This window comes from Ictidomys tridecemlineatus, chromosome 6 (assembly GCF_052094955.1).
Source record: "Ictidomys tridecemlineatus isolate mIctTri1 chromosome 6, mIctTri1.hap1, whole genome shotgun sequence".
In the NCBI taxonomy this organism is placed as follows: Eukaryota; Metazoa; Chordata; class Mammalia; order Rodentia; family Sciuridae; genus Ictidomys; species Ictidomys tridecemlineatus.
In genome coordinates, this window is record NC_135482.1 from 28,617,353 (window position 1) to 28,641,581 (window position 24,229).

The 24,229-nt window shown below is 37.4% G+C and overlaps 1 protein-coding gene and 1 pseudogene across 7 annotated transcripts in view; one reads left to right on the forward strand and one right to left on the reverse strand.

Moving 5' to 3' along the window:
- Positions 1-24,229, forward strand: part of Poc1b (POC1 centriolar protein B) — an 81,634-nt gene that overhangs the window by 9,324 nt on the left and 48,081 nt on the right. For 5 of the 7 annotated variants that reach the window (XM_078053034.1, XM_078053035.1, XM_078053033.1 and 2 more), the window contains 2 exons: positions 12,698-12,869; positions 16,790-16,969. In XM_078053034.1, coding sequence (XP_077909160.1) covers positions 12,698-12,869; positions 16,790-16,969 — 352 coding nt within the window. Of the gene's footprint in view, positions 1-7,287; positions 7,313-8,941; positions 8,962-12,697; positions 12,870-16,789; positions 16,970-24,229 lie in introns of those variants that run through there. The other 2 variants (XM_078053036.1, XM_078053037.1) reach the window with 2 other exon arrangements.
- Positions 4,154-4,279, reverse strand: LOC120888821 (U4 spliceosomal RNA; annotated as a pseudogene).

A 24,229-nucleotide genomic window follows, 5' to 3' on the forward strand; every position in this document is an offset into this window, starting at 1 on the left:
CAAACTAGAATGGTTGTCTTGGGGCAAGAGAGAGATTTGGGGGTTCTAAGCATTGTTATAGTTTAGATATGAGGTGTCCCTCAAAAACTCATGTGAGACGATTCAAGAAAGATTAGAGGTGAAATGATTGTGTTCCAAGAGTATTAAACTAATCAGTGCATTAATCCCCTCATAGGGATTAACTGGGTGGTAACTGTAGGCTGGTAGGGTGTGACTAGAAGAGGGAGGCTATTGGGGGGGTATATATTTTGTCCTTGGTGAGTGAAGCTCTCTCTGCTTCCAAATTATCACATCCTGAACTACTTCCCCCTACTTCTGTCATGATGTTCTGCTTCACCTTAGGCCTTAGAGCAATGAAGCATGCAGTGTATGAACCTCTACAATTGAGGTTTTCCTCTAAAATTGTTCTTTCAGGTCTTTTGATCATATAGTGGCAAAAAACTGACTAAAACAAGCATATGGGTGATATTTAAAGTCATGGGAAGGGATGGGATCACTCAAGAAAAAATAGAACATTAACAGCAAATGGCCCATGTCTAAGTCCTAAATAGATACAACCTTCAGATCAGAAAAGGAAATAGCAAGAGAATCTAAAAAAATAATCAGATAGGAGGGAAAGACATTTCACAGGATCTTTGAAAGTCAAAGTCTAGAGTGGGATAGAAATGCTGAAGAAATAGGAAAAGGTATTAGTTATTAGAGAGTGGGGCAGGAAATTTATAGAGAATTGCACCACACTTTGCCTTATAGAAGATCTTTGTGAAATGAGTGATTGTGAGTTTACAGTGTTTCCAATCTGTCAAATGAGAAGTGTTCAGCAAATTCTTATTGGAACAGTCTGTCTCAGAAAAAGTAGAGTGATTGGGATTTTGCCAGGGGAATTTGAAGAAGGGAGAATCAAGGGACTGAAGGTATGTGTAAGAGATGGGCTGTAAAGTGAATAGTGAGATGAGTGAAGTTGATGAGAAGGGAGCCTTGAAGGAGCCTTGAAGGAGAATACAGGTCTTTGGATTGGAATTCTATGGAAGCTATGGAAAAGGAAAGCAAGTTGTAATTGGGAGTTTTGATTAGTGATTTGCAAAGTGTTCAGGTGCTGCTGGTGACAAGGTAAGGTTGCTGAGTAGGCATGAAATAAAAGTCGCTGGAGAGATAATGTTTCTCTGTTCCAACTGTTCACCACCCCACCTTTTGCTCCTTGTCCTTCATGCCTCCCCCTAAAATACCCCTGATCACTGTAGCTACATTAAGTATTCCACTCCCACACAAAATTCTCATTATGACTTCCTGCTTTATCTTCCAGTTCCCTTGATACAATTTAAAAATTTAAATTGAATACTTAAAAGTAACTAAAAAAGAGGACTTTGAATGTTCCTAACACAAAGAAATAATATATCTGAGTTGATAGATATGCCAATGACCCTGATCTGATCATTGCACATTGTATACATGTCTGCAAGTATTTACAATTATATGTGTCAATTTTAAAAGTATATTTTGAAAAAATAAAATAAAATTATATATTTATAATTTATATTTATATATTTTCCCTACTTATATATGATCTGTTTGCCTGGTTCTCCACTTGAATCTTAGCTCCTCATTTGGAGATTTGATACTGAGCATTATGCCCTTCCCCCACATGTCAAAAAAGTCAGATATCTGTTGAAAGAACTAATAATGCTAGCAGATGGAACAGAGAGAAAGACTGTGACCTGAAGTAGGTGAAATGTGGAAGAGAAAATTATTGTTGCTTGAGAGAAGTTCAGGAAACTTGATGTCCCCAAGCAGAGTCAGAGTCAAGATGTGAATAGCTAAGAAAGAGGAGGAACTTTCAGAGAGGAATATGTTGGCTGTAAGGGAGGTCATCCATGTGGGGGTTCCTCTGGCGCAGTGGTAGCTTTTGGGAAGAACAGAAAACATGCTAAGGGAATATGGGAGTGCAAGTTTGCACAATGATTATGACCACAGAGACAGAAAACTCAAACTTCTGTCCATAACTGTGGGAAATGGAGTGTGGAACATGGTAACCCCTGCCTCTCCTTGGCCTCTTGGAAAGTGTGGGATCTTGGATTTCATAGGCTGGGGAGGGACATGATGAAAAGGAAGAAATGGGAGAAACAACTGTTTATGGAGATATGGTCATCACTTTTTATGGATGCAGAAATTGAAAATTTAGTAATTTGCCCAAAATTATATAGAATAACAAGTAGAGGTGGGTTATGTGTGGTTCAGAGTCTGATTCTAGAGTCATACTCTTCTCTTTCCCAGAGAGCCACGTTCAAGTTTAAACAAACATTAAAAGATTTTCACATGGTTTGCAGAATCTGAGCTGGACTTTGAAAGTTTCCATTTAAAATATATAATTTTAATATTGACTTTGTCACTTTTTCCCCTTTTCTCCTTCAAGTTTCATCATCATTGACTCAATCTCTGCTTTACCATGTGGGATGTTTGTAGAAAGAATGATGGTAAAGAACAAGTCAGTCTCTCCTTTTTTTCACTGAATAGCAGCAGAGTCAGATTTGGGATTTTAAAAGTTATTTTCCCTACTGTGAAATCATACTGAAAGTTTCCTGAAATTCTCTTTCTTTATGGTTCTTGAAGGTAGCCTATCTGTGTAATAGCTTTGTTGAGCTTCTGTTTTAGCTTTAATAATTACATTTAGGTGCTAAAGAAAATCACACAGTGAGAAGCAATCTCAAAGTATTTCAGTCAGATTTTGTGCTTCTATGACCAAAAGACCTGACAAGAACAATCAGAGGAAAAGCTTATTTGGGGGCTTACAGTTTCAGAGGTCTCAGTCCATAAGTGACTAGCTCCATTCCTCAGGATTTGAGGTGGAGCTGAACATCAAGGCAGAAGGATGTGGTGGAGGGAAGCAACTCACATGATGATCAGTAAGCAGAAAAAGACTCCACTCACCAGGTACCAAATGTAAACTCCAAAGGTTCACCCCCAATGCCATACCCTACCTGCCTTCAGTTACCACTCATTTCACTTTCAGGCCTTCTTGCACTGTTTCACACAAGAGCTTTTAGGGGCTACCGCACATCCAAACCATAACACAGAGTGCAGTATTTCTCGTATTTCAATGTGCATCAGAAGTGAGAAACTTGTCAAAAATTTATTTATTTATTTATTTATTTATTTATTTATTTATTTATTTTAGTTCTCGGCGGATGCAACATCTTTGTTGGTATGTGGTGCTGAGGATCGAACCGGGCCGCTCGCATGCCAGGCGAGCGAGCTACCGCTTGAGCCACATCCCCAGCCCCATCAAAAATTTATATTCCTGGTTTTCACTTTGAAGAATGTCTGACTTTCCTAGAAATGCACATTGTTAACAAGGTCCTCAGTAATTCTAGTCAAGATAATCCATAAATCCTCTGTACTTTGAGAAGTATTGGCTTCTTGGGTGAAAGCCCAGGCTTTGGAGTCTGATAGGAGTGGGTTGAAAGTTGAGCTCTACTACTCTCCATCTAAAGATACTTAACCTCACTAAGATCCTTTCTTTATCTATAAATAGGAATAATGATATTTACCTGCCTTGTTGTGAGGATTAAATAAAAGAATGCCCATGAAGTATTTAAAAGTACCAGGCCTATAATAATAACTCAGTGAAGTTCTGTATGCGAGTCTGCAAAGACATGTGGAGCTTGAATAAATTAAATTCATTTTCTCTAGATTGTCATTACCAAAGATTATTTTTAGATTGCCCGCGGTTTCCTTTAATCCTACTTAACACTAGCAAGCTAATTATAAAGTATTAGCTAGAAAGAAACATGCATTTTATTTCCTCATTCAGGGTACATTAATTGTAAATTAATGCCACCACTAAATTGTTATACAGTACATGGATAGCACAAACTAATTCTGACAGTATTAGAGTGTTAAAGTTTATCTAGTTCAGATTGGAGTATTGTCATTTTATTGTGCAACCCTCTTTCTTAGTTCCATCCTGGTTTATAAAGGTGTTTGCCTGGGGATTACGTTTTATTTTTCTTTTCTTAAAGTGTTTATAGAGATCTCCTTTCCACTGATTTCCTTAGAATTCCTCATGTATTTGTCCCTGAAAAAGGCAGTCCAGCATCTCTTTTGTAACCCAAAGACCAGCAGGAAGCTGGAAATGCACCAGAAAGTATACACCTCTAAACTAGAAAGCTAAGTTTCATTCCAATAGTGGATTTTATAGTAGAATGTAATGGGAAAAGTTTTCAATTAGCAATAGTCATGCCTGAGATAAACCTCATTGGCTACGATACTGCCACTGCACAAAGCTTATAGTAGCACGGAATGGAAAAATAAAACATATAAGAAGACTTCTGATATCCTAGAAACACCCAAGGATTTCTCTCTGACGGTAGTGGAATTATGAGGATTCTATTGAATGAAAAGGCCTGAGAAGGAATAGAATTCAAATTTGTGAGGTTATGTAAAGTACTTCATTATGGACATGAACCTTTTCAGCAAATTCTAATGTATATGCTCTTGGACTCAGCCCCAGCAATAATTCTTCTAGGAACTTGTCATAATGATATATTTATACATTGGAAATCACACTTGCACATTGCAGCATCATTTGTAAAAAGCTCAAGATTGCAAACAACCTAAGTACGGCGAACTGGTTAAATAATTTAAGGCATAGCTACACATAGAACACTATACAGCTATTAGGAGGAGTGAGTCAGATTTATGCCTCCAGCCACGACAGTAATTGGTATATGAAACAACTGTAAAACTAGGCAAAATATATGAGACAGCTGTTTTCAGGCATTGAGCTTCAGAAAGTACAAAATGATGATCCTTGCAAGAAGACGAACATACCAGGTGAGTCTCTGGATCACCTTGACTTTTTTTAGAGGGACACTTTTCCAGCAACACAGTAGAGAAAATAAAACTGAAGCAGTGACAGCCTAGCTGAGCTGAGGAGGCAGACTTCAGAGTTCTGGGACAACTGATGAGGCTGAAATTTGTATGGCAGGATTCCTGAGAAGCAGCCACAGAAGTATGTATGTGAGCACACACATGTATGCCCATGTGTGTAGGGAAGGAAGCCTTCACAGTCTTCAAATCACTCATCATCCCAGATGCTCTTAAAGGACCTACTACCTCTTTAACACTCTCATGTTAGGCACCAAACCACAGCATGAGTTTTGGTAGGCACAAATCACTTAGTAGTAAATGGTGTTATGTTTCTAGTTTCATTGAAAATTGTTATTAAAAAATACACATATGTAAAAGTACTTATGTAGGGAGAAAATGATAAAGAAAATGAACAAAATGTAAAACATGGCAAAATCTAGGTAGGAATTGTGTGGAAGTTTTTTGTGCTACTTTGTAATTTTTATTATGTATGATTGAAATTATCAAAATTATCAAAATAAAAAATTTACCAAAAATAGAGGAAGAACAGACTAAGGGAGTTGTACAAACGAAACATGATCTCCAAAATATAAGTGGTACTAAGCAGGCAGAGGGAGGGGAGAATTGAAAGGCTAAATGCAAAAGAGCAAGTACAGTTTACTGTCATTTGTGTAAACAGTACATAAGAATGGACACACCCATTCTTAAAAGCTCAGAGAGATTCCCAAGGAAATGATAACGCCAAAATGGTAATGTGGGTTGCCTCTCAGGTGATGACCATGGAGTGGAAAGGGGTTTCATTATGTACGCTTTTGTAATACTGGAGTTCTGTGTCAGGTGCATGTTTTACCATTTGAAAAGACAAATAAGTTATTTAACAAAACTCACAGAAACTGAAGGCAGTACTATTTCTTTTTTAGAAAATAGTACTCCAGACAGAGCAAACTTCTAAGTAATTGCAGTTGGTTTCAGTTAAATCAAGGAATGAGAGAGCTTGGGTTAACTAAATTTATTGCTATTCAAGATAACACAAAGCTTTGGGGACAGCATGGATAGAATCATGGTTCTCATTAGTAGGTTCTGTGTTGTCACTTCCAGCACCAAAGCAGTAGGCCAGGAGAACATGGGATTTGTTCTTTCAGATGTCCTAATAAGGATTTCTTGAAATAATGCACTATTGTTTCAAGAATGTATAAGCATATACAAAGAAAATATAAAGTTTTTTTTTTTGATTGGTAGGTTTTCTTGCTAATCTTTTTCTTAACTTCCTTCTTTTGATATTTTATCTCAAAATAGACCAGTTGGGTGATGAATGCTACAAGCTTTGACATTTCAAGTTATGTGGTAATGTTTATATAGGGTGTGGTTCCATGGAAACATGAAAGGAAATGCCACGTTGACACGGTACACCATTCACATCAGAAATCAAATACCTTTTATCATAATGGTATTGAGTTTGGTGGGGTAATTCTTTTATAAGAGAGAAGGTTAAGGAACTAAGTAGGAAAATTCAGCATTGGTCCTTCATAATTTTTAGTAAGAATGCTTCATGGAGTTTTTATATATTAGTAGTCTTTTTTTTCTCCCCCTTCAGTGTTCCTGTAATTTAGAAGAAAATATAGAGTGTGCCCTGGGCTACACTTTTGTAACTGGGACATTTTTGTTTCAGGTGTCTCATATTTAGTAGGTCTCTGAAATGCCACCTTACCTAAGTCTAATTCTATAGTTTGTCCTTTTAATTACCATAGTGTACAGTCAAAACCTCTCTCTGAGCCCCAGGTGGGTATATCCATCTTCCTACTTGATGTTTCTACTTGTATGTCTGGTTGACATCTCAGACTTACTATTTCTAAAACTCTGATTTTTACACCATCCCGCTTCATTCCAGACCCCTTTCTCTTCTGGCCCTTCCTATTTCATTAAATGGCTTTAAGATTTTTCTGGGTGTTCCTTCCAAAAGCTTGGCACTTTTGCTGCTTCTCTTTTTCTCTCCCTCACTACTAATTCCATAACAAGCCCCCAGACTCTACTTCTACAATGTGTCTTGCTTTTAACTATCTCTCCCATTTCCATGTCCTCAAACTTAGTTTGGACTCTATTATGATTTGGATATGTAGTGTCCCCCAAAAGCTCTTTTGTTACTGCAGTAATGTTTGGAGGTGAAATGATTGGATTGTGAGAGCTGTAACCTGATCAGAATGTTCTAGTTCAAATGGACTACCTGGGTACTAACTGTAGGCAGGTGGGGTGTGGCTGGAGGAGGTGGGTCACTGGGGGGGGGAGGGCGTGCCTTGGAAGGGTGCGTCTTCTCTGCAGCCGCCTCTCTTTTCTCTCTGTGCTTCCTGAACAGAACAGCTTCCCTCCACCATGCCCTTCCACTGTGATGTTCTGCCTTACCTTGGGCCCAGAGCAATGAAGTCAGCTCCCTATGGACTAAATCTCTGAAACTGTGAGCCAAAATAAACTTTTCTTCCTATAAGTAGTTCTCATCAGGTATTTCTTACAGTCACAGTAACACAAACCTGATTAACACAGATTGCTACCTTACACTGACTAGATTATTGTAAAACCTCTGAGTTGATTTCCTCCTTCAGTTCTGTCTCCCTATCCTCACTATATTCTCCACACAATAGCTAGAGTGATCATTTTTATATCTTTTCTAACTCTTTTTTTGAAAAATAGATATGTGCCCAAGATTTGCACAAATCATAAGTATATAGCTGGATAAATTTTCACAGTGTGACATGCCCATTGAACAATACCTAAAACAAGAAAATAGCATTACCAATATTGCCGTGCATTAGCTTTGTGTTACTATGATAAGCAACTTTTAAGGAGGATAAATTTATTTTAGCTCATAAGCTTCAGAGGTTTTCATCCATGGTTGGTTGACCCTGTCACTTTCAGACTTGTGGTGAGACAGCATTTCGTGGTGGGAACTACTCACATTGTGGCTGCTGGGAAGCAAAGAGAGACAGGAAGGGGTTGAGGTCCCAATATCTCCTTAAGGTCATATCCAGATAACCTAACTTTCTTCCCCTAGGCTCCACATCTTAAAAGTCCCACCACTGCACTATAGTACCATAGGCTGGTGCCCAAGCCTGTAACATGTGGGCCTTTAGGGGACACTTATCCAAACTGCAACATTATAGAAGTCCAAATAATCTCTTTATTTACTTCTGACTTCATAGGTTAGTTTTGCTTCTTCTTAAACAGCATGCAAATGAAATTTAATCATACGGGAGTTATACAGCATGAGTGTAGGCAGTTTGTTTTGATGGACAGTTGGTTTCTAGTTTTGATCTGTTTTGAATAGTGCTGCCACCGATGTTATTGTGCATGCCTTTTGCCAAACATGAATTTCTGCTGCTTATGTGTCTAGAAATGTAACTGTTGAGTCATATGAGAGTACTAGTCATTCTGCATCCCCACCAAGGTTTGAGGATCACTTTCTCATTAAACTAGGAATAAAATGGCTACTTTTGATCTTTTTCACTATGACCATTCTGAGTGAGCATGTAGCAATATATCATTGTGATTTTGTGTTTTATTGATCACCAGTGAAATTGAGCACCTTTTCATATGTTTATTGGCTATTTGGATAGCCTCTTTTTATGAAGGCCTGTTTTAAGCCCTTTGCCTATTTTTCAATTGGATCATGTACTTTTTTATAGATTGGTAGATTCTGTCTAACCACACTTTATTATATGTTGGATGAATATATCATCTCTGTGGCTTTCTTTTTCACTTGGTTAGTATTTCTTTCAATGAATAATTTTAGTTATTTTAGTATTCTACAAATTGTTATTTTTTTCACTATGATTAGTAATTTTCATGTTCTTCTTAAGCAGTCTTTGCCTAACCTAAGGTCATGAAGATAACTTGTTCTCTTCTAAAAGTTTATTGTTTTACCTACCACATTTTTTTAAGAGACAGAGACAGAGAGAGAGAGAGAGAGAGAGAGAGAGAGAGAGAGAGAGAGAGAGAGAGAGAGAACGAACTTCAATATTTATTTTTCAGTTTTCGGCGGACACAACATCTTTGTTTGTATGTGGTGCTGAGGATGGAACCCGGGCCGCACGCATGCCAGGCGAGCATGTAATTTTTATTTATAATACAAAGTCAAGATTCATTTTCTTCTTAAAATCTAGTTTACCCCACATGATTTTTTGAAAAGACTCTCTCTTCCTAATAGCAGAATGAAAATATTTTCAAACTGTATCATACAATGGTTTTCCATTGCACTTAGAATAAATAATTCACTTTCTCATTAAACTTAGAATAAAATAGCTACTTCCCTTCCACTATTCTCTCCCCTTCCCTTCCACCATGGTACTCTGGCCTCCTTACCATTCCTCATTCTCCCAAGTTCATTATTGTCTTCAGTTTTCCACATGGGATCATTCTTCATTTCACTCAGCTCTTGACAGAGATGTACTTTCCTTAGAAAGGACCACTTAAATCACCTCATCCACTATTCAAGACTAAATAATACATAAAAGTCCTCTGAATGTGTATGATATTAGCGATATCTCCCCTACTATATTGCGATTCTTTGCTTATGTATATCTTGTTGCTGCATGATACTTAAAACTCAGTAGAGTACTAAGCATGACACATATGATAACTCATTGTTTCCCTGTTTTGTCTACATTAGTCCCAGATAATTTAGACCCTGGTTTGAATATTTTATAATTTGGATGAGCTATAATGGAACATCAACTTTTTGTGTTTTTTTAAAGGTTGCTAAGTGGCATTGTAGTTTAACATTTATAAACTCATGTTAACTGTTTACATGGAAATAAGTTTAAGCTAAGTCCATGTGAACTTTACATATTGACTAACAAACTTATAGGGCTTCAGTAGCCTTATAAAGCCAGACCCTGTTTCTCCTCTACTAGTGATGCTAATTGTAGTTTACAAAGTTATATCCTTTCTCAGCATTCTATAGACTTAGTGATTCTCATTGTCTGATTCCTATTATTGGGACTTTTGGGGAATTATATGCATATCATATATAGATCTGTCTTTCATTTGTTTATTTGCTCATTCCTTGCTAAGGCATTTATTTTCACCATTGATCACATTCATTTTCCTTCTCTTAAGAGCTTTTTAACTTTTTTGATACATGTTGTGTTTGTGTAGTTCAGAAACAAACCAATGCAGAATGTATACAGCATGTATTTTTTAAATTTTTAAAATTTGTTCTAATTAGTTATACGTGACAGTAGAATGCATTTTGACACATCATACATAAATGGAGTTTAACTTCTCATTCTTCTGGTTGTACATGATGTAGAATTACACAGGTCATGTAATCATATATGCACATAGGGTAATAATGTCCTATTCATTCTACTATCATTCCTATCCCTATACCCCCTCCCTCTGTCTAAAGTATCTCTAAAATTCATCCCTAGCCTCTCCCCTCCTTTATTGTGAATTAGCATCTACATATCAGTAGAAACATTTGGCTTTTGGTTCTTTGGGATTGGCTTATTGCGCTTAGCATGATATTCTCCAGTTCCTACCATTTACCAGCAACTGTCATGATTTCATTCTTCCTCAAGGCTTAGTAATATTCCATTATGTATATATACCATAATTTCTTTATCCATTCATGTGTTGAAGGGCATCTAGGTTGGTTCCACAGTTTAGCTATTGTGAATTGTGTTGCTATAAACATTGATGTTGCTGTGTCACTATAGTATGCTGATTTTAAGTCCTTTGGTTATAAAACAAAGAGTGAAATAGCTGGGTCAAATGGTGGTTCCATTCCAAGTTTTCTGCAGAATCTCCATATTGCTTTTCTTAGTGGTTGCACCAATTTGCAGTCCCACCAGCAATGTATGAGTGTACCGTTTTCCCCACATCCTCACCAACATTTATTATTGCTTATGTTCTTGATAATTACTCTTCTGACTGGAGTGAGATGGAATCTCAGTGTAATTTTTTTTAATTCCCATTTATTTATTTAAAACTTATACATTTATTAAAATGTTACATGTTCCATGCCCATCCTATGCTGCTCAAGGGGATTAAACATATTACTTGCCAACATTAATAATAATAATAATAATAACAACCTGTACAAATGGAGAATCAAATCTAAATGGAATTCAGAACACCAAAAGAACACATCCAACTAAGAGCAGGAAGACATAGAACTTGATAAATTCTATGTTGAACAATTACGCTAAATGAATGTGCTTTCTCTAGAAGATAAGGATTGGGCTAGAATTCAAGATTACTGCATTTTAAATCAAAAATTCAACTTGTTAGGGAAATTCATGGCTATAATTAGAGTATTAGCTTGATTTTTGAAACATTTCAGTCTGGCCTGATTCAGAACTTTATTTTTTTTTCTTTTTTCTTTTATTCTATTTTTTTTTTAAAGATTTTTTTTAAGAGAGAGTGAGAGAGGAGAGAGAGAGAGAGAGAGAGAATTTTTTTAATATTTATTTTTTAGTTCTCAGCGGACACAACATCTTTGTTGGTATGTGGTGCTGAGGATCGAACCCGGGCCGCACGCATGCCAGACGAGCGAGATACCGCTTGAGCCACATCCCCAGCCCCAGAGCCACATCCCCAGCCCCCTATTTTCTTTATTAGTTACACATTACAGTACAATGATCTTGACAATTTATACATTTGAATCAAATGGGGTATAATTTCTTATTTTTCTGATTGTACAGGTTGCAGAATCACATTGGTCATACAGTCACCTATATACATACAGCAATAATAATGTCTATTTTATTCTGCTGCCCTTCTTATCCCCCCTTCCCCTCCCTTCCCCTCCCATCACATCTCTCTACCCAATCTAATCAGTGTAGTTTTGATTTGCATTTTTCTAATTGCTAGAGATATTGAACATTTTTTCACATATTTGTTGATCAATTGTATTTCTTCTTCTGAATTTCTTAGAGCTAATATGTGACATTGATTCTTTATTAAATATGAAATGTCATAAAATTTCAGAGTAGAAGACGACTTTTAACATCAGCTTGTCCAGATATAAGAGCTTTCTGGATTGATTGACAGAAATAGGATATAGTTGGTAGATTAAAGTATTGCATCTGATTAATTTTTTAAACTGACAGTTGTTCTATGGGTAGGCAAGAATAGGTCCTTATTCTTAGGAAAACACAAAACCATTGAGGAATTAAGGTGTCATTATTTATATAACTTACTCCCCAATAGTTCATGAAAAAATTTATATGGGTTTTTTTTTTTGTCTGTGTGTGCATATAAGTGTTCATGTACAAAGAGAAAGGGGAAAATTATAAGCCAAATAGGATAAAATTTAACAGAAGTATTTGGATAAAGGGCTTTTTTATGTTACTTGTTATTCTTATAAACTGTCTGTGACATTATTTCCAAATAAATAGTTTTTTAAATTATCTCATCTCACCGTCTCAGAAACAAAACAAAACAAACAAACAACAACCAAAACCACACGCAGCCCTCATCAGGAAAATCAGGTAGCTTCCCAGTTACTCAGAGGGTAAGAGACAGAGCTGACCCTCAGTGTTGAGCACTCTGTTCTGTTGTGCTGTCTTCCTCTAGTAAATAGTTTCTAAGCTCTTATTTAATCCTGGGCACAGTTATTCTGTTGTGTGGTAACACAGGACACAGCCAGTTTTGCATAGTCATGATGTAGCTTTGAGTATCTTTAAAAAATAATTTTGCTGTTACCTGCTCAGCCCTGCAGCCTGCCCCTGCCCACTTGTTACCAGGACACCTTGTTATTAGACGTGTCTCCCATTGTAATGAGATCTGCCTATGTTTGCATTTTAACAAACAGTGGTTTTATTCTTCTGTTTCTTGATAGTTACTGCTTCTTGGGATACGTTTCTCATGCTATGGAATTTGAAGCCGAACGCTAGAGCTTTCAGATATGTGGGTCATAAGGATGTTGTAACCAGTGTGCAGTTTTCTCCCCTTGGAAACCTACTCGCATCTGCCTCAAGGGACAGAACCGTGAGACTCTGGATTCCTGATAAGTAAGAGAAACAAATGCTTGATATACTTTGGATTTAGGAATGTGAAAGAAGGCTGGAACGTGGCTGCTCCCAGTGCACTCTTTGGGAAGGCCTCCACTCCCAGCTACTTGCACTGAATCTGGTCACATACCAGGTGTGCTGCCCTAGTTTCAAAGTCAAACTATTTCATACAAGTTTTTCCTCTTTAGTTCATGTCTTCTTTTTGAAAATTGTTTCTGATATGGAAATATGCATAATATGTTTCAAGTGTTTTGGGGGTGGTGGTGGTTGTTAGCAATCTCTTTGTAAATCTGATGTAAGTTTTCGATTATCTCCCCAGAAAGCTATACATCAGCGTATGTCAAAAGTTCATGTTTTTTGAACTTCCTAATGCCCATTCATGAACCCTTCAGGTCTTGGATCTCTGTGCCAGGACTATTCTTTAATCAGTATCATTTATTTTGGGGCTCCAGAATTTTTTAATTAAAAAACATTTCTAACAAAAGTGTCAATTGTGTTTGCTAAGGTCATATCCTGTTATGCCGAATCTCTCTGTAAGAAACTTTTCAAGCCATAGCTGATTGCCCAGTTATTTTAAACAATTATGAAGCCATGATTTTTTTTTAAGTTTCAAATTTTTAAGTTTGAAATTTTTCAAAAATACAGGAAAAAATAAATAGCATAACTTTCCCACCATACTCATCAGCCAGCTTCAACAGTTATCTGCCAAGCTTGTTTCATCTCCCCCCACTTTTTCTGAAGTATTTTTAGAACAAATCTCACACATCATATCACTTCCCTCCATAAATATGTTAGAGGATAAGAATTTGAGGACTTTCCTTGACCCTTTTGTGTTAGAATTTGATTTGTAGCATGTGACTGAACAGGCCTAGGTACTACTAAATGAAGGAAAGCTCACAGGGCTTTCCCTTGCCAGTGGGCACATTTTTCTGCCACCACCTAAGGGAAACACCATGCTGAGAAATCTGATGGTAGTAAAAACTATCAAAGAGAAGTGACATGATGAAATGATAATGTGGATGATATTGTAGAAGAGGGAGAGACTGGCTTGAAGTCCTAAAGGAGAAGCATGTTCCAAATCCTTAACTTTGGGGATTTAGGACTAGTTTAATTGTTGCTATTTGTTTTTGTTTATTTGTTGTTGTTGTTTTTTTGTTGTTGTTGTTGGGTTTTTTTTACTATGTTGGGGATTGAACCCAGGGCCTTGTATACACCTTGCCCTACCACAGAGCTATATCCTCGATGCCTTTTCTTATTCTTCTTTATTTAAATCTCCAGTACAGCATAGCCTCAATTTCCTATTGCAAATTCAAGGAAAACTAAACAAACTGTATATAGATAAATGAGATAAAAGCACACTGAATCATTAGTTTGGAATACCTAATCTAAGTACAGTTATTATGTTTGTGTAGATGTCTGGTTGCTCTTTCTAAATGATGTTGCAGTGGGGTTAGAGTAATGGTGGATCATGGCAACAAGAAGAAAGCTGATGTATCAATGATCAGTTGTCTATATCTGCATAACAATCCCTAAAGCCTAGTAGCTTAATATACAAGAACTATCATTTCTCACAATTTCATTGGTTATTGGGTGGTTCTTCTGCCCCATTTGAAGTATGTTGAGATTACTCACACAGCCTTGTTAACCTGGAAATATATGGTTAGATGGGTCTAAGGCCTCCCTCATGGGCCTCAGGCCTTTGGGCTTGGTGGCTGCTTTTGGCCTGGGTGCCTTGGGTTCTCCCCCTCCAGCAGGAGGACCTCAAATTTATTATAAATGACAGGTGAGTTCCTAGAGAATAAAGGGAGAAGCTGCAGACTTTTCAAGGTAGGCCTGAAGCACACAGTGTCACCTCTGCCCTATTTTCTTGCTCCTAGTAAGTCATAACTCCAGCCCAGATTTACAGGGAGGAAAAACAGCTGTGATCACAGCACTTCTATCTTTGTTTCTCATTTGCTTACTGTTGAGACAAGATGCAGTGGTCAGGTCAGCCTGCAGCATAGAGGAGGGCCTTCAGAAAGAGGCCCTTCAGAAGGACGGCCAGCAGATGGGCTGCTAGAGTAGGGGGAGATTTTGATGGTACTAGCTGGCCATCTCGTAACTTCCCATTGCAGATGCCAAGTCTTGTCTTTGTTATCTCCAGGATTTATGCTTGAATTCAGGCCAAACTATACTTTCGATTTCTGTTCATGGAAATCTACTTGAGACCTCACTGAACTAGTCTCTGAATGCTCCCTCTTAACTTTTTTTTTTTTTTTTTAGTTGTAGATGGTCACAATACCTTTATTTTATTTTATTTATTTTTATGTGGTGCTGAGGATTGAGCCCAGGGCCTCACACATGTGAAACAAGCACTCTACCACTAAGCCACAACCCCAGCCCTCCCTCCTAATTTTTGTTTATACTGATTTCAGTTACTCCTGATGGATTATCAGATGTTGGGTGGTAGAGATTAATAATTAAGTCACCTTTGCCTTCTCTAGGGCACTAGACAAGCAAGCCAGGTTAAATCTAAGAACCTTTAAGTGTTGATTCTTCCCAGTGGAATTCAACAAAAGTATTGAGTTCTTTTCAATGTCCCACATTGTGCTAGGTGCTGGTCTTAAGGAGATAAATAGATCATCATTTTTGTCCTCAAAAAACCTACTGCTTAGTAAACAGAAACAGGTCGATTTTTTAGAAGTCTCCATATAGTGTAGGTATAATAGTTACAGCAGATGGGGAGCAACTGAACCTGTGCAGCTTGGTCAAGGAGGTCTGGGGACAGGGAAAGAGTCTTGCCTGAGAAGGCAGAGGTGTGTTTGAAGCACTGTGACCATTCTGAGTACAAAGTTCAGTGCAATGGTAGGATGCCTTGCCAAAGAGCTCGGTGTTGCATTTTATGATGGAGGGAGCCAGTGACATGTTTACACTGGGATTTATTTGCTTGGAGTGGCACTTTTAGCAAGGTAATAAGCACAGTATGTAGGTGACTGGAGGAGGGGATAGAAGATTAGAGCAGAGAGGCCAGTTAAGAGGCTTTTGCAATAATCTAGATGAAGGGTATTGAGGATATATATGTACCTGAAGGCAAGCAGGGCCAGGATATAAAGCAGAGGGTATTCAGAGGATATTTAGGAAGTGGTAATTAACAATAATATTTATTGACTTACTGGGTATAGGAGGAAGTGGGGAGTGGCAGGAGTTGAGAGTGACTTCCAGGCCTCTGGCTTGGAAATAGGCGGATGTTGCTCTAATCAGCCAAGGTAGAAAAATACAGGGTGAAGGTCAGATGATGGGACATCAAGGTGAACATTTGAAAATTCGAGACAGATGTATATGTTTGACTAAATTCTGTTGCCCGACCTTTTTCAAACAGTTATGGAAATATTCCCATCATGTATCATTAATACAAATATGATTTTCTAAATGGAAAAATTGTTAAGTCCTGGATATAGTGTCATCTGAAGATGGCTTGAGAATTTAGGAACACTGACACAAAGTATTATTTCCCAAACCTATAACTCCAATACTATGTAGCCTGATCCTTTTAAACTATTTTTATGTTTCTTTTCAAATGCCTTAAAATACTTCTTCCATTTATTATCTTTTTGCCTCCCTATACCAGAAAAAAAAAAATCTGAAATTTCAGAGTGTTGATGTAGATTTTTGCTGTTATCCTTTTGTTTTGCTCGTGCATGTAAGATTGCTCCTACAAGGTAAGCAAGGCCTTAGGTATATACTGGGACTGCAAGTTGTGTTACCTCATCAATATTAGATAATATTTATGAAGAATACAGCACAACATAATTTTCTCATACTTCTGTTATTTTTTTTACAAGAGTTAATCTGTTTTGTATGGTTTCAAAGTCTATACACCGATTAAATATTTATTATAATTAAGTTGAATGAGTTATTAATATTAAATGGTCTCTTTCTAGAAAAGGGAAATCTTCAGAATTTAGAGCTCATACAGCTCCAGTTAGAAGTGTGGACTTTTCATCGGATGGCCAGTTTCTAGTTACAGCTTCTGAAGATAAATCCATCAAAGTATGGAACATGTTCCGTCAGCGCTTCTTATATTCCTTGTACCGACATACACACTGGGTACGCTGTGCCAAGTAAGTACAAAAAGTTTCATAATAAGACTTCTACTCCCCACCTTTTTCTGCTGCAGCCCATGTTTGCTTCTTAACCTTGAGAAAGAGGATTGAAGCTATATTCATTCAGTCACTCAGCAAATATTTACTGTGTGACGGCTCTGTGCCAATAGTAAACAAAGCACTCAAAATCACGTGCTCTCTGGGGCTGGGGATGTGGCTCAAGTGGTAGCATGCTCGCCTGGCATGCGTGTGGCCCGGGTTTGATCCTCAGTACCACATACAAACAAAGATGTTGTGTCCACCGAAAACTAAAAAATAAATATTAAAAATTCTTTCTCTCTTTCTCTCTCTCTCTCTAAAAAAAAATCACTTGCTCTCATGGAACTTCATTCTAGACAGACAATTAAAACATTAGGACACTAGATACTGTATGTCAGATGGTGGTATATAACATAGAGGGAAACAGAGCTGGGATGGAAGTGGATGTGAAGTTTTAAATAGGTGTTCAGTGGTGGCCTCACAAAGCTAGGGGAAGGGAGGGGGTGAAGCCTGAAGAATTTTGTGAAAGGAAGGGGGAACCTGGTGTTTGTTGGAGGAAAATCAAGGAGCTGGGAGCATGGAACTGGAGTAGGAAAGCCCTGCACAAGGACAGCTCTGACATGTACCTTAGTAGAAGAGATGCCACTGTAGCATATTCCTTTCTCAGACTTCTACTTTCATGGGATGGGATCATCCTGACAGCTACGTGAATAACAGACTGTCAAAAGAAGAGACAGATTGCTAGGGAACTGTTGCAGTACAAGTCCCTACCTGAATCCTTTTGGGGGGGTAGTGGAGATTATGAGAAGTGGCTGGTTTGTAAATAGTTTGAAGTTACAACCAACAGTACTTGCTATGACATTAATGTGACTGAGGCAAGAAGGACTCCAGGATCTTTGGCAACAGTCTGATGATAAACAAATGCTACTGTAGACATTATTGTTAGCTGTCTGCTAATGGCCATGAAGCCCTTCCTGTGCATAAGGTACACTGCCAAAGTATTTCACACACCCATCTCATTTCCTTATCAGAACTTCCTGGGCAGGAAGGGCTCTTTTATTCACCTCACTTTGCAGATGAGGAACATGAGTTTCAAAGTTAAATTTTGTAATCATCTAGTTGAAAATAGTAGAAATCCAGATAAATTCAGTTTCTCTTCCCAAGGTGGTTAATTAATTGGCTAATGTGTTCGATAATCTCAGAGTGGGGAAGGAAAGACTAGAACCAGGGACTTTGTATCCTATCTCTTGGCCTCTCCATATGGAGGCTTCATTCTGTCAATCACACCAGTACTGAGGCCACAGCTAGCTCCAAATCCTCATAGCTTTGTGACTAGAGAAGAAAAACCCCATCCTCTCTGCTTCTGCTAGAAAAGGGCCCTGGTGACTGGGCTCAGGTGGCGTGTTGTGCCCATCCCTCCACCTGGAAGTGAGATGCTGAGGTTTCCTCAATTCATCTCCACTGCCTGACTGGGCCAGTTTCCTTGGCCAGAAGCAGTGTGGTACCCACTGTAAACTCTGGGTGTTGGGATAAAGGACAGTCTTCACAGAAGGGGTGCTTCACAGGCATGGTCACTGGGAGTGTGGGGGGAGGAATTCACCCTTCACCCTCCCTGCTTGTGCCTGCTATGTGAAATAGCATGCCAAGTGTCCCCAGGTAGGAAGCAGTAGAGTGGGAGTCCAAGTCCAGCTGGCTACCTGTTCTTACAGCCTATACTCTCCTCTGTTGTTTTGGTCTCAATGGGACATTGTTGCTCAGGAGGTGTTGATTATAACTTAGGATAATGAGCTGAGATAGAAAAGTATACTGTTAGTCAATAGATTTTTTTTTCCCTAAAGATCTCACCCACTTTTTGGCTCTGGCAATCTCAGTGTAATTTTTATATATAACGTATAAAAGTATGTGGTTAAGAACATGGATTCTGGACCTCAATATATAAGTCAAAACCCAGGCCTACCACTTATCAGCCATGTGACCTTTGGGGAAATCACCTAACTTCTTTGTGTCTCAGTTTCCTTCCCTCTAAATTAGGATGATGATAACAGTAACCTACCACATAGGTTGCTAAGATATTTAAATGAGAAAATATAGAGATAGCACCTAGAATAGTGCCTCCCACATGCTAGTCTCTACACAACTCTTAGCCATCTCTCTCATCACTATCACTGGACATCTTCCTGAGTTTTTAAAGACATTATGTAACTTGAGTTGATCATGACTTATGTCCCTCACCCGAGCGAGTTCTTGGCAATAAGGAAAAACATTGAATATTGACTTAACTAAGCAAACAGAATGTTTCATTTACACTCTAATAATAGGTGCTATTTATCAAGTATATTCCTTCCAGAAAGAATGAAGGTAGTTTAGTTTATGATAACTCTCAGATCTATGTATATATCAGTCATTGGAAGAAATGGAGAAATGAAGCAGCCTCCCTGGAGGAATGTTCTTTGGTAAATAATTTGGTTAAATTTAATGATTAGGGATTTCATCTTTTTGACTACTTTATATGTGCCCTACAGCATTCTTGAATTCTTTCTTATATGTTTATTATAATCTTTCTTCTTGACTCCTCTTATTGTAGTTAGGACAGGACAGTACAGATGAATGACTAGTTGGCCCAAGTGACCACTCAGACCCCCAGACTATTTATTCATCTTCCTTTGAGAATTTAACCTTGATGAAATCATCCTAATCCAGTACTTTCTTCTAAAAATCTACAAGACTTAAAGTCCTTTTTTCAGACTGCATCCAGAGGTGAGAAAACTCAGCAGGAACTGAGTCATGCTTAATAAATTTAGCAGACTCTGAAACAAACCAGATGCCAGTTTACTTATTTAATGATAGTGGTAACTGCAAGAGGGCCTAGAACTTTTGCATGCCTTAATTAGGGCCTTCTTACTTTGCCAACAGAGTCAGAATGTAGAGGTTGTTTAATGAGGCCTGGAGCTATAAAGCAAGAGGAGTTTGTTGAAAAAATCTTGATGGATAGTTTCCTCATGTTCAAAAGTGAGATGGGCCCACCTTTCCCCCACACCTGCTAGAATGATGCATGACTGTTTCTGCTGGTCAGGTACAATCCAGTGGCCAGAAGGGAGACCTGCCCACTGACTCTGCCTCCTGCTATTGCTGGACACCTCCTTTCTGTGGATATAGTATCTTCCATGGATTCAGTATCACTGTCATGTGATTCTGGCCACTTAGCTAACCTCTCTAGGCCTTAGTCTTCTCCCTTATAAAATAGGTATGAGGAGGTACTTTCATTATGTAGTCATTTTGAAGATTAAAGTTAATGAAGAGTCAATTAATGTTAACTATTAGCTTCTCTCATGTTTCAGATCTTCCTGATAGATATTTTGTAGTTCCTCGTAGGTGGTATTCAAGTCATTTCACACATTTGCACCTAGTTTTGGGAATTTGCTACTATCAGTAGCTACTATCACCTGTTGAATGCACTTTATGTATTTGACTGCCAGAAGGTAACTTTATTAGTAAGTAGTTGGATCTGCAATCTCTGCTATTTAATTTGAGTTCATAGTCATTTAAATGTATGTAACTATGATTAGACATAAGTCTACCATCTTACTGTTTTCTATTCCATTTGATTGTTGTTTCTTTATCTTCCTTTTGTACTGAGTATTTCTTTGTATCCCATTTTATCTCTTCTACTGACTTTATAGCTTTTTTCTTTGTCCTATTTTTGTGTTCAGTGGTAACCTCTAGAGGTTATAGTATGCTTTCTTATCACAGTCTACTCTTAAATTAATTTTGTGATATTTTATATATAATATTTCAAAAAATATATTCACCAAAAAACAAGTCTGCCAGCCCCTTGAGCTTGGATTTCCTGGCCTCCAGAGCTGTGAGAAATAAATTTATGTTGTTCATAAGCCCAAGTGGTATTTTGTTATACAGCCCAAATGGACTAAGACTTTGTTCTATTCTCTTCCGCTTTGAATTATCTTTTTTTGTGAGTCATGTTTACTGTAATGTATATGTATCTTTTTATTCTGATGCTCTAAGATCTTTTGTTTTTAGCAATTTGACCACGATGGACCTAGGAATTATTTTCTTGCAGTTTATTGAACTATTTGGATCTAAAAATTGTTATTTTTCATCATATTTGGAAATATTTTTGTATTTTATTCATATATTTTTCTTCCTTAATTTGTTACCACTTTTTGATATTCCAAATTCACATATTTGGACCACTTGTCATCATCCCATAGTTTATTGAGACTTGTTCATTTTTTTCAAACTTTTTTTTTTTCCCTGTGCTTAGTTTGCATAGTTTCTTTCACCTCTCTTCAAGTTCACTGGTTCTTTTTTATGTAGTGTTCAGTCTGCTGTTAAGCTTATTCATTAATTTCTCTGGTGAGATTTCCAATATATTCATTCATGATGCCCATCTTTTCCCTTAAATTCTTGTACATATTTGCAAAAATTATTTTACATCCTCATCTGCTAATTCTAACATCTATGTAGTTTCCAATTGAAAATTTCCTTTTTTGTATGTCCTGTGATTTTTTTTATTGTGTTCCCAAACATTGTTAAATGTTTGAGAATATATATTCTGCTGTCATTGTCTAAAAAGTATTGTTTTGTTATGATAAGGAACTAACTTTCTGTTGACCCAGCTAGATTCTGCTGAAACATGGATCATTGAGCTTTTGTAGGAAGGATTTAGAGTAGCTTTTATTTGTGGGGTATAGTGCCATTGAACTTTCTAGGGTCTCAACTGAATGCCTGGTGGTCAGCAAACTGTGGATAGAACTTGAGCATCAGAGCGGAGATGTAGTTCTTCCATACAGCACTTGCCTAACATGCATGAGGCCTTGAGTGTGATCACCAGCACCATGATAGAGAAAAGAATGAATGAATTTGGGAGTTTTGAATTCTGATTTCTGTTTCTCTGCCCAGTAAGACTTCTATTTTCTTGGGCTCTACTTCCATGTACCATAGTTTGGAAAGTACTCCCAAGAAAGAAATCTGGTATGAAATGGATTTTATGCTCATTTCACACATTTCCTGTCTTTCAAGATTCACAGTTCTAAATCTCTTCCCAGTGCTTAAAAATAGTTACTTCATGTATTTTGCCCAGTTGTATGATTGTTTATCATTGAGGAGCAAGTCTGATAACCATTGCTCTCCCCACCATGGCCAGAACTGGAAGTTCTCTTAAAGGAAATTAGTGGAAACTAAGGAGCTAATTTCAAGTTTACATGGATGTAATATATAAGTGTGTAAGATTAGCCATGAAAAATATTGACAAGAACAAAAATTTAAAAGAAACTTGTTCAACCAGTTCTTAAAACATACTATAAAATTATAGTAATTAAAATATGGTCATAATGGTGCAGAATTTAAAAAAATAGGTCATGGAAAGCTCAGAAGCAGACTCATGTGTATATGGGAACTTGTTTTAGATAAAGATGACACTTCTAATTAGTGAGGAAGTCTACAGACTATTTAATATTTTTTTTGTTTTGTTTTGTTTTCTTCAGTGCTGGGGATTGAACCTGAGCTTTGCACATGCTAGGCAAACTCTCTACCACTGAGCTACATCCCCAACCCTTAATATGTAATGAAGATAACTAGATTTCTATTTGGAAAAATATAAAGTTGGGTGTTTATTTCATATCATGTATTTTACAAAATTGTATATGAATTAAACAAGCAAACATTAAAAATTGGCTAAGTGATACCACTCCCAGGGAATGTTCAGGGTATCTAAATGAATGTAGAGGATCAGCGGAGTCATTTCTTCATTTAGTATGAGGATTTTAAATGTGTGCCATGGGCTTACATAATTAAATTTCTGTGTCTGTCTGTGTGCCCAGTACTTACCCTCCTCCTCCTCTTCTTCATCTAGCTTTAAAAGGCCATTTATTAATCTTAAATATTTACAATTCATACAATAAAATATTTACCAGTTTATTACTGATGAATTATGTTGTTTGGAAGAGGATTCACCTGTTACCTTTATCACTTTTATTTCTGATGGTTGAGAATTACAGGTTATTTTTTAACTTCTTACAGTCTTCTTTGTAGATGTTTTAAACCACAGTCATTTGGCTTTCTTAGAAACTTTCTATGACAGCCCAATTACAGGCTTTCTATAAAGTTTTCCATCTCTGGCTGAGGGTGGTGGTGCCTGTAATCCCAGCAGCTCAGGAGGCTGAGGCAACAGTATCACAAGTTTGAGGCCAGCCTGGGCAACTCAGCAAGACCCTGTCTCAAAACCAAAAAAAGAAAAAGGGCTAAGGATATAGCTCAGTGGTAAAGCACTTGAGCTCAATCCCCACTATCAAAAAAAAAAAAAAAAACAACCTTCACATCTCTGAAAAGAAGTTCCTGGCTTTGTTAGCCACTGCCACATAACAGCTCCTAAATAATTATTGTGAAAAGCACATTCCAACACAAGTGATAATGACACTGAGTAACTTTCAAATGTATGCCAATATTATCCCAATGGAAAAAGTACAGTACGTAGCAATGATTATATAATGGAACACTAACTAGAATTTCTTCAAGAAACATGATAATGGGAAACATGGAGGCAGAGTGAGGAGTATTGATGAAGAATTTGTCAGAGTTATGATATGTAGACTTAAATAACAAAACCCCCTCCAGGCTGAACAGCTGCTGTGTACACAGACCACCAGATGAAAACTTTTTAAAGCTTTAAGAAAATTACTATAAATTACTTTATAGCTTGTGTTTTGTATGGTTCAAAAATGTTCATAAATTGGGCTGGAGATGTGGCTCAAGTGGTAGCACGCTCGCCTGGCATGCGTGCGGCCCGGGTTTGATCCTCAGCACCACATACAAACAAAGATGTTGTGTCCGCCAAATACTAAAAAATAAATATTAAAATTCTCTCACTCTCTCTCACTCTTTCTTTAAAAAAAATGTTCAAAATGCTATAATTTAGTTTTACATGAAGATATAAAAATAATAAATATTGCCATGCATACCTTGGTGACATTTTAAAAACTCACAAATAACTTGAAATGTGATCTAGGGAAATTTTTCTACATACTTAATGTTAGCTACGGAGGACTCAAGCTTCAGTCCACAGGTTTTTAAAGTGTCGACAAACTGAAAAAGCTTCAAAACAAGCCCAGCTGAATGCCTTAAATGGCAGATTGAAAATGTAATGATAAGGGAGGGAGAATAATATAAGCTAAAACTGGAGTGCAAACATCTTTTTCACTACAGGTTTTCTTTGAAAAGGTT